We start from the raw sequence: 10,680 nt of genomic DNA, 5'->3' as shown, positions 1-10,680 counted from the left end.
TGGTATAAGAAATTTGTGTTTTTTGGGTGTAGAGGTAGGAGGAGTCACTTGTGTATAGAGAAGGGAATCTAAGTAGTCGATTTTGGTGATAATAAACTTTAGATAAATGATATAGGTCTCTAATGATATGTGTAAAATAGTAGGTGTATGTTGAGACTTTGAGACAGACATAGGCTGGTTTCTGAAATCATAGGTTCTTGAGTCTGTAAGTTTGCAAATGGATTAAAGTGGTCGCCATGATGTTTAATTCTGAGAGAGAAAATAAGTATCAGGTACTGAGAATTCTTTGTAAGTATCTCATAGTATAAATGGTATCTATCTCTGATTAATACAGTGACGATTCCTTTTATTCTGTTTTATCTTTATTATAAATCAAATGTAATCTATCTCCCAACTGTGAATCTTAGATCCAACTGTTGTAAAAAGTGTTATCTTATCGAGACTCCGCCGCTTCTCTTTCTGATTCACGTATCGCAGCGCAAACGATTGTAATTTATACAAGCGAATAGAAAATTGCATTAGACTCACTCCAGACTGAGGCATTCCACATCTTCCCACACGTACTCTATGCTGTCATCTGACAGTGAATCCTCATCGTGCGTTGCATCTTCACGATGCATCTTATCACTCCTGAAAATTAAAAATATATATTCTTATGTCATCTGAACAGGTACATCCCACTGAACAATTGTTATGCTAATGGTACGATACATTCTTTGAATTCGTTCGAGGAAAGGTTTTTCACATTTTTCTGCGTATCAGACGCATCGCGTTCGTTCCAGACAATGGCGCACGCCAACACGCCGCAAAAATGGCTCATCACCGTGGCGTACCATTCACCAAACACAATGACAACAGCCACCCTTCGCCAGCTCTTACATAATACACGTCTAGAGCTTAAACGAGTTTAATTGGCTCCGGCATTGTTTTTCGACCGGATGGGCTAATGAAAGGGTTCGCGCGAAACCGAAGCCGCGTGTCACGAACGAAAATGGAACCTGACGAGAACGAAGAAAATCTCTGCGATGGAATTCTAAATGCAGTGTGGAATTTCTGCTCGACTAATAATTCAGTGTTTCAGTGATCTATTAAGGGCTTGAAAGAGTTATAGATGTCGAGAAAGCTGTTTGCTACATTATCTATGTCCCAGAAGTGGATATTAATTTTAATGCGGATGGCGTATATTTTGAGTAAGCTATAATTAAACGTCTAGTAGAAAGTTACAAATTTCGAGCAGCAAATGGTATATTTAATGCGGAATTCTTAACCTGCGACTTGGATTTACTACTCCAATTTTAGCTGGGTTGAAATAAAACTGGGTACAAAGTGTAAGTGACAGGGAAGTGAGAAATTCTAGGTGTTATTGTAACTTTCAGACAGTACTAACATACACGAATTTCTTATGGTACAGTGAATTACTGACGTAGTTCACTCGAGATTATTCCCCTGTATTATGTCATGAAACACCCACAAAGGAGTTAATTAGTCACTTCACAGAACGACAGCTATTCTTTCTCGGGTTCATCTGTTGCTCGAGGTATGTATATGTATAGAATGCTTCACATGTAACGATACAATTAAGATGTCAGTGATTATGTACGCGAAAAAGCAACTCGACAGTGTATAATAACTGACTGTGCGTAGACCTCATAAATCTCTCCTCCCTTCTCTAGATCTCCATGGGTGTTAACATTCATCTACTTTATCTAATAGCGTCTTTCTTCTGTCAGTACAGTTAGCTGTTATCGACATCAGTTCTCAGTGTCTCTTCTTCTGCAGATCTGATAATTTACAGTGTCACTAATACATGGTGCACATCACAATGCTTATTCATGTTTCTAGATTAACAAATGACAATACTTCAATAGGTACCTACAACAGTTCTTTTCACATATCTCCAACTATCAAGTTTAAAAACATTCATAATTCTACTATCAAAAACTTACTGATATGAACACAAACGCTTGTTAAACTCCTCAAAAAGAAAATCCTCACGAGAGAAGTATCATTCTGTATCTTTGACTCCTCTTCTAGCACTCACCAAATCACTAGTTTCTTTAGTTGTACTGTTACTTGAGAAACAGACTGTACATTACGTCAGTGGTGCAAGCTATTCAGCTGGGGTCACACGGAGACGAGGTCAGTGTAGCGTTAATGTCCTTGTGCCATATCGCGCTCACGTTCTCATAGAGCCGATTAAACCGAGTGCTAGTGGCTAGGAGGAACGAGACCAGTTCACTTATAGCGAAAAATCGTGGCACGTCTGTTGGACGCCTCGTAACCGAAAGCGATAGAACGGCGATACGATTCGCGTATTCTTTACAGAAAAGGGGCCAGTAGCCGCTACGAGCGTACTTACAAGAGAGAGTGCATTCACGGTTACGACAAAGGCCGTTGCACTTAAGTGCATCGGGCCCGTCAGTATTCGCGGTTCGACGACCCTGTGCATCCGTGTTTTCAATGAATGAAAACCAGTGATGGGAAAATAGAAACTTGATGAAAGATGTAGAAAAAAGAATTTAACAACTTAGTGTTTTACATAATATTTAGATAAATACTAGTGATGTAGAGAGCTTGGACTATCATTGTCTCGATAAATGTTGAAGGTGCTTCTATGTGGACAAGATTTTTAATTGCATTCGTAGGTAAAAGTAGACTTATTTTTTAAAGAGTTGTTGATTATATAACAGCGAATTATGTACACAGTTTGTTCAAGTTTGCATCTGTTTATAGAAAAGTGTTCGATCTCTTAATTTATAGCTTTACGTCTTCCTGTATAATTTAGCGAGCAATCAGCTTCGTCAGTGGTAGGTACCTTGAATAACCAACTAAATCTTGTAATCATAGCTCATTTCGGAACGTTAAACCGCAAACGTTTAATCATACTTTACGTCAAGCCCGCAATATTTGCGCAATGAAACAAATGTAAGCGTAGATACGGAGATCGATAAACCCATAGTTAGCTAATAGTTAATCCTTTCTGGTGACCTAATTGAGGAATGATGCTTTTAACGAGAAGTCGTTATCCGTATCAGTAACACGAATCCTATACCTCATGCATCTGGGTACTAGCCTCGCCCATGTTACTCGATTATTACCTAAAGCGATCAATAACTTTTTACAACATTGATCATCTTTTACGTGTCGTGTTTCTTGTGCCCTACTTTTGAAAGCATCATAAAGGAGTCAATAGTCTTTAATACTGAATACCATAATGCATGCCTTTGACACGTGAAATAATTAAATAACCAAAACTATGCATCTCAATATACGATACAAAAAACTAAAGAATTTAGAATTATTCATTAACTTAATAATATCCGAACTCCAAAATGTATTGGTACAAAAATATACATGAATCAAAAAATAGTCATCCAAGTTTAATCAGTAAATTGAAGAACACTAAAACTCCAAAATTAGTTTTTTTCAAATAATCTTAAAACTGTATCTGAACCAGAGATGTCGGGCAAACGGAACTTTCTAATGTCACTACAGTAAGAGTAGGAGTGGGGGAATGACGCTGTCCAAGCACATTGGGTCCCCACTCTTACTCTTATTGTAGTGACGTCAGAAACTTCAGCTCGCCTGGCATCCCTGATCTAGACCTCAGAGCCAAAGTGTATTAAATCACACAGAAAACAAGTGGACCTACATGGACTAATATACTTCAGCTCAAACATCTGAAACTGTGCTTTCTGACCTTCGACTATTCTTCAACTCACCGATTCAATTTTACTCAACCACTTACGGAATGAACAAGCTCCCAAACAAGTAATAAAAAACCACTTGTCCCAGCAAGTGACCGAAAGTGAAATATAAATCAAACCAAGAGCCAGTCTCGCGCAACATCAAAAAAGAAACTCCAAACACATTATTAAAAGGATGGGACAAGGACTCGGCGAGAAAAGGCACGGAATAATCGCAAGTGAAACGACTTTGAACGTCACCTTTGGGCGCGAAACGCCGCGGGAGGTTCATTCAAGACGCGACGAGACGTTTCAACGCCCTGCCACTTAACCGAATCGTAAACTTATTCAACGAGGCCCGGGCTCATTCGCCACGATCGTATTCGACGAACAGGACATCAGAGGGCTCGCGATCTCCTCGCGCGCGCCTCCGTGGAAACCTCGGGCAATTTGTAGCGCGGAAGTCGCGAGCGGCGAGCGGCACAGAAGTGGAGATCGTAAGTATTACTTACTCCTCGTTAAGCCCTGAAGATGACATCGTCGACGTCCGCCGTTAACAAACTGTCCGCGCCGACAATGCGAAAAGAAAAAGCGGAATGGTCTCTCTGCCCACGGACCACTTCACCGGTCGCTTTCAACTATTACTACGTTAATGGATCGCTCCAAGTACGTTTATACTGCACCGACGCTCGCTGATAAGAGGTCTGCTCTTGATAGCTGCTATGTTTCACCGATGCACCGATGATTCCTCGTTACGCGACGCGTCTACCTCGATAAGGGTGGATTTATTTCAAGTGATAGCTGAAGGTATCGAGAATATTCTGATAGGGCGGAATTGGAATGCGTTGCGATAGGAGAGCTTTCGTTGGATCGAGGAGAGCATTTGGAGAACGATTGCGGATAGTGGATTTGCTATCTGGTTTAGAAGTTTGAACAGTGAAGGGGAATTTGCGTATTTGAAGGTATTCTGTTGTTGGATGCAGAGACAGTCCGAGGATACTGTTGTCCTTTCCCCCTTTTTCGTAAAGTGTTTAAAGAGATTTTACATTTTATCTTTAAGAAAAGAGGCAGAATGAGCCTAAATAGGAATCCAGCACTTTTTCATTTATCTTCATTAAACAATTTTCTTTAGATCGAGGCACAGGGAGATTCATTATACAAATTGGTTAAAGGTTAGTTTTTTACCCACGTGGATACACAGGTTTCTCAGTTAACAATTAAGAAAATTGATTACTTACCATCAATGACACAATCCAAGATCCCCCTTGAAGAGAATACTTTGTCCCCCATTTTGTGCGAAACTCTTCCCCTCAAACCTTTAACTTCATAGACTTAAATTACCGTGAGCGTCAAGTCCGAGGCGCCACGACTCACTATAAATCAAACCCTAAAACGACACGGACACGAAGCGCGTGAAAGGGTAATCAGGATAAATTACACCATGTTCGAAGCGTCGTCACGCGAAAACTGGACCTCCATGAATATGTTACGAGTAGAGTGAAAAGTGGATCACAACTTTTAAATAGCAGGTGGACGGTTGTTTCTGCTTAGAAAGTGCCAATCACGAAATTGACCGCTGTTTCAGTTTATCAGCTCGACAGAACTAGTTTATCGTGATTTGTTTATGTCTGTCCACGTATAAACGATAAATATAGAGGTTTATTGGCATGAGTGCATACGAAGCTGCAGTCACCGCGATCGGAAGGTGTTGGCTTCCGACTGGACAATAAAGATAATAGGAAAGTGATATGTATCTTGTTCTTGCTTTAAATCTTGCTCAGAGCGCGTCTTTTTATTGAATATCAATTTCCTGATATTTATTTTACTCGCGATACATTTTTAAAAATTTTTTGTTATATTACTGTTATAAATTTTCTGGGATGAAACGTTTTCTTCTGTGTTAAAGAAGAAAATAGTGGAATGTATAACTCTGTAATGATATTTAATATGCATAATACAAATTTTACATTAATTAAAGTTCTGAGTTGTGTAAGTAATTATGTAGGGACCAAATTTAAAAAAATTGTAATAATTCTTTTGCAATTAATTGCTCTTCAGTATCGACGAGTTTCAAATGTGAGGATCGAATAGAGTCATTAAGAGTTAGAACAGTAGAGAGCGACACTAACCACGTTGTGCAAGTATCGACAGTGTAAACAATTTCGAGGTTAGGTTCCGCATTGTGAGTGAGTGCTATTCGTTTATAACACGTGATTGATTATACTTTTGACAGAGTTATAAAGTATTTTGTTAAATATTGAAACGAATATTTATATACTAAAACTAAGTGAAATTCATGTATGTAATCTGACTGTTTTTTACTTTTTTAAATGAATTTATTACTTATGATTATTAAAATTTTTGCACATTTGAGGTTACGCTGCATTAATTTTTTATCCGTAACATTATCGTTTTCTTCAGTCACAAAATATAAAATATTTTGCTCTTAAAGATAAATTTTAATATAATTAGTCCCAAGAAATTATCACAGTTACTTTTTTAACATTTTAGTCGTAAAACAGTAAAATGGCCAAATCAATAAGGAGTAAATGGAGGAGAAAATGTAGGGCTATCAAAAGAGAACGTTATGGTGCAAAGGAATTAGAGAGGTTGAAAAAAACATTGGGTATCAATGAAAATGGCTCAAAGGATGTGGAAATGTCGGAGATATCAGAAATTGCTACAGGTACTGCGCTATAAATATACTACATTTATATTGTACATTTAACTCAATGATTTTATTCCTTCAGTTGTTGATGCAAAAACAATAAAGGAAAATACAAACTCAAAAGGGGACACAGAAGCCAATGGTTCAGAGAAGATGGACGTTGATAATGGTAGCAGAGTATACAATAAAAGAACGTTAAAAGATCAATACGGAAATTATCCAGTATGGATGAACAGGAGAAAGATCGCAAAACACAAGAAAGGCAGAGCAAAATCGCAAAAGGGAACCGCCAAACCACGTAAAAGATTAACGAGGAAACAAAAGAAAGCGGCAAAACATAATTGACTTCCATGTAAAATTACCGATATTAATTAAGGCCTTATTTTTTGACCTCCTTACGTTGAATAAAATGAAAATAAACTATATTACCATAAGTGATAGGTATACAGTGTCTTCCTTAACTCAATAGGAGTCATCAAACTTTGCTTTACGTTTTTATTACAAAGCTGAATACAAATGATCACAAAGATTAACTTACACTCCACTAAAAAAAGCTACGAAAATGGCAGTGATAGTGTGATTACTTGTATAAAAATTTTCTTACATAAATACTATGTCTACGGGCAATGCCCAAAACTTTTGATATTTTTCATATCCATTACAGTACTAAAAATTTAACGAACCACCGTTTATCGGTATCGCTGTTCTGCATCGTAATCTCATACGATTTTCTAAATCTACGACTCGGTTAGTCAAGTGTTGCATTTTTCTAGTCTCTATCTCGTACTCCCTCAGCTTACTTCGCATTTCGTATATTTCTTGCTGCATCAATTGCTGAAAATTACGTTTTTTAAATCAATATTTATCGCATGTTCTATCAAATATCGACATTAGCAATTATGTACTGGATACTTACCATATTTTCAACAGCCCTCTTCATTTCATTGATACTTTCCATGACTGATGCCACCTTGGTGCTCATTTCCGTGGCGTCGATATCCCTCTTCCTTCCCTTTGCAAATTGCTATAAAAAAAATACGAATATTGAATGCATCTCCTTATAAAACACTTTCCAAGCTCACCTAGCATTACACATTATTAAAATGAATCAGAAAGCAGAATTTCACAGTTTTGAGTCTCAAAGATACTCAAGAAACATAACAAACATTCCATAACAATACTAAATTTTGCAGTATTACATACACTACCAATTTTTCCAGACCCTTATTATATGCAACACTCGCAAAAAGCTATTTCGATAAGAAAAGGAACGTCCCATACAAATACATTCTGCTCGAATAACAGAGCATCGTGGGTGCGGGTTATTCAGATAACGATAGGTTTACATAACGGATGCTGCGCGGTATCTTCAGCGAACCTCAGGAATGGAAATTCGTATTGGAAAAAAGGAAAGAAATCCTTCGAGTTCCGCCGTATTCCCTGGCCGCTCGCAAAGAAAACATACATATATCTCCTTTACAAGTCAAATAACATAAATACAGAGGAGCCATTGTCCGACGTACCTTTTCGAGCTTGGTGAGCCTTTTCAGGATAATCTCGTAGTCCTGATCGAGGTCACCGTCGGCCACCTCATTCTCCGTATCTGCAAACAGAACTTTTTGACGTCAGGCTGTAACAGGGTTGCCACACGAATTCTCTCTTTGAATATAGCGGGAAATTAGTAGGTGGTGAAAGAAATAAGGGGTGTTCTATTGTAGAGGTCGATCAGTTTATCTGAAAACCCTCTAATGAGTGTTGGTAGCACTTACAATGTTAATAGTAATTACAATAAATGCTGCCAATACTCGGAGGGTTTCCAGATAAACTGATTACCCTGTATTATGTTGCTAAGGTCTAATTCTGGTCTAAGACCTAGATCTACACCAAAAGAACACACCAACACTTCTTACCCCACCTCCCAATTTCTCTCACTATACCCAAGGAGGGAATTCCTATGGCAACCCTGGACTGGAAGAACACGGAGCATCGCGACACTTTCGTATTCAAAGCATCTCGAATCGAAATAAAAAGAAACAAGAACAGAGCCTGCTGTTTACGAACCGTGCGTGGAAATCGACGGACGTTTCGTTGTGGTCGGTTCGTGGAAGTCATCCTCCAAATCTCGAGCCTCGAACGCGCTGTCTTCAGTGTCTGTAAAAAATGTACACGTGATCTGTTAAAGCAAGCCAATATGAGCGATGATCGCAGGCCTTCGCGCTTGGAGACGACGCTACTTCCGATATGTGCTTGGTTATCGTGGTCGAGGAGGCGAAGCACGACTTTGACGACGTAAGCTGCTTCGTCTGGAATCGTTATTGCTACGTTTGTTTGCGGTTGAAACACTTGGGAGAGGAGAACGTAACAAATACGCCCACTACTTGGGACTCACGGACCTCGTGGGCTGTTCTTACAGTTGTGATTTGTTCTTACAGTTGTTTCAAGTTTTCAGTGCTTTAAGGAGTTACAATTGTACAGCTTTGTTAAAAATCTGAGAGGAACCCAGTGGTAACATATTAATTAATTCCTGCAAATTATAGTGTTAAGCTTATGTGCCCAGGCCTCAACTTTGCTTAGTATCTCTACGTAATCATAAATCTCAATATTGAAGATTTTTTTCAGATATAACATATCAAAACTTACTATTCACTCATACAATAAAATCTTGTTCTATTTTCCTATCGACGAATACTGTATACCCTCTATTTCTCGAGCACCGAGTATACTTCAACCTTCCACAGACCATGCTAAAGTTCAAAACCACTGCTATTGCTAGAGAAAGCCATCTACCGAAAACACCGTGGGCGAAGCAGCTGTCAGAAAGCCGAAAACAAAGATCGCGGAAACTGGAAGCTATTCAAAAGTAGTCTTCCAGTGGCATTGCTTCGCGTGGGCTTTTGGAAGCAGCAATTGAAAGTGGACCCTCAGCAAACACTCGAACATTACTGTAGCTATTAGTCACTCTGGGAGTGTCTCGAAAACAGATCGTTTCATCGGTTATGAATTCCTCTAGATGATTTTGTTTACTCACCGTTCTTACGACAGGACTGCCCGTCTTTCTGAAGTTGAAAACCGGGTCTACAGTGGCACTCGTAGGTCCCCGGTAGGTTTCTGCAAAGCTGATCGCAGGGCTTCTCTGTCACGCACTCGTCGACGTCTGCAACGTTGGTGGACAAGTTATGTTAATTCGCGAAGTATTAATTTGCGAGGAACAGGGGCGACAGTTTATCCAGCGTGAAATCCTTCGATTCTCGAACGAGGGGTGTCGCGCGTACCTCGTGTGATTTCCGTCGATCCCGCGAAATTCTCGGCCGTGGGCTGCTGGAGGATTTTAATGAATAAATTATGGGAATTTAAATTAGTTGGTAAGTCGCTGGTCGATCGAGGATAAACTGCAAGGATGGGGGGCGACTGTTACCATTTAGAGTAACTCGTTCTTGGATTAATGCGAGAGAATGATCTGGATGCAGAGGAAATTGAGAAACTTGTTTCCTTTTAACAGACACAGTGGATTGAAAAATTAGGGAAATATGCGAAGTTAGTGAAACTGTTATTAATGGGAAGTTACACTAAGAGGCCCATAAAGAGAAACATTTTCACTTGTATCAAATACCAGATAATCACAATTATCTCATTGTAATTATACCACAGGGTAAAATATGTTGCAAAGCAAGCTATCACAAGGTACTGAACTAGATTTAAATTCGTAATGTAAATTTCTAGTGGTACTAAACTTCCGATCATTAATGCACATGCACGTAATAAAGTCACTTAAAGTGGCATTATTAACTGTGAGCGTATAGGTTCTCCTGGAACTCAGTTTAACGAGTTAAGGTCCCCAAGGGGTGTCGAAACTATCTGCCACGAAAGGACTTTTCAGTCGAATCGGGAGCAGCACACCGACACTGCTCACCTGGGGGCCTAGTAATTAGAACGTCCGCATAGCATAATGAAATCGCTCGTAAATCTATCGAAAGCAGCCCGCTGCTGGACAACACAATACGCCCAGTCGGCTCGGTATTCGTGCAATGCTATCGAGTCGCATATCGCGCTGCATCGATTTAATTACGCCTAACGATCGACTAGCTGCGAGGACGTACTCCTGCACTGACTATCGATTCATGGATACTTTACGATTTAACGGCGGTCGTTCGTCATCTGCATCGTTAACTTGGTGCAGGCGTACTTACTTTTACTGAGATTACTGGGACGAAAGGATAGGGTGTTCTTAAAAATCATTTCTACATGTGTCTGTGGTTATATGGTAGGTACACACAGCAACGTAAGTCACATTTTCATGAAAACTGAATTTATATTTGAATTAAAATC

The 10,680-nt window shown here is 39.3% G+C and overlaps 2 protein-coding genes across 3 annotated transcripts in view; one reads left to right on the top strand and one right to left on the bottom strand.

The window, feature by feature from the left end:
- Positions 1–5,853: 5,853 nt before the first annotated feature.
- LOC143188978 (protein LLP homolog) lies at positions 5,854–6,792 on the top strand. Its single transcript, XM_076393554.1, has 3 exons — positions 5,854–5,984; positions 6,198–6,372; positions 6,437–6,792. The coding sequence occupies exons 2-3, from the start codon at positions 6,213–6,215 to the stop codon at positions 6,697–6,699; spliced, it is 423 nt and encodes a 140-aa protein (XP_076249669.1). The 5' UTR covers positions 5,854–5,984; positions 6,198–6,212; the 3' UTR covers positions 6,700–6,792.
- Positions 6,793–6,900: 108 nt separating this feature from the next.
- Positions 6,901–10,680, bottom strand: part of Slow (epidermal growth factor-like protein slowdown) — a 27,432-nt gene continuing 23,652 nt past the window's right edge. For both annotated transcript variants that reach the window (XM_076393552.1, XM_076393553.1), the window contains exons 5-9: positions 9,383–9,508; positions 8,416–8,505; positions 7,878–7,957; positions 7,271–7,378; positions 6,901–7,188 (exon numbers count right to left, since the gene is read on the bottom strand). In XM_076393552.1, coding sequence (XP_076249667.1) covers positions 7,021–7,188; positions 7,271–7,378; positions 7,878–7,957; positions 8,416–8,505; positions 9,383–9,508 — 572 coding nt within the window. In that variant the 3' untranslated portion in view covers positions 6,901–7,020. The remainder of the gene's footprint in view (positions 7,189–7,270; positions 7,379–7,877; positions 7,958–8,415; positions 8,506–9,382; positions 9,509–10,680) is intronic.

The sequence above is a fragment of the Calliopsis andreniformis genome, chromosome 3, assembly GCF_051401765.1.
Source record: "Calliopsis andreniformis isolate RMS-2024a chromosome 3, iyCalAndr_principal, whole genome shotgun sequence".
Lineage (NCBI taxonomy): Eukaryota > Metazoa > Arthropoda > Insecta > Hymenoptera > Andrenidae > Calliopsis > Calliopsis andreniformis.
Note: the sequence above shows the minus strand (reverse complement) of the source record. Positions and strands in the feature narration are given on the sequence as shown.

What these genes read in the sequence shown, in the direction of transcription:
- LOC143188978 (XM_076393554.1), top strand. Translation starts at nt 6,213, where the DNA reads ATGGCCAAATCAATAAGGAGTAAATGGAGGAGAAAATGTAGGGCTATC. An exon ending in GATATCAGAAATTGCTACAG is followed by an intron (nt 6,373 to 6,436) that starts GTACTGCGCTAT and finishes TTATTCCTTCAG; the next exon opens with TTGTTGATGCAAAAACAATA.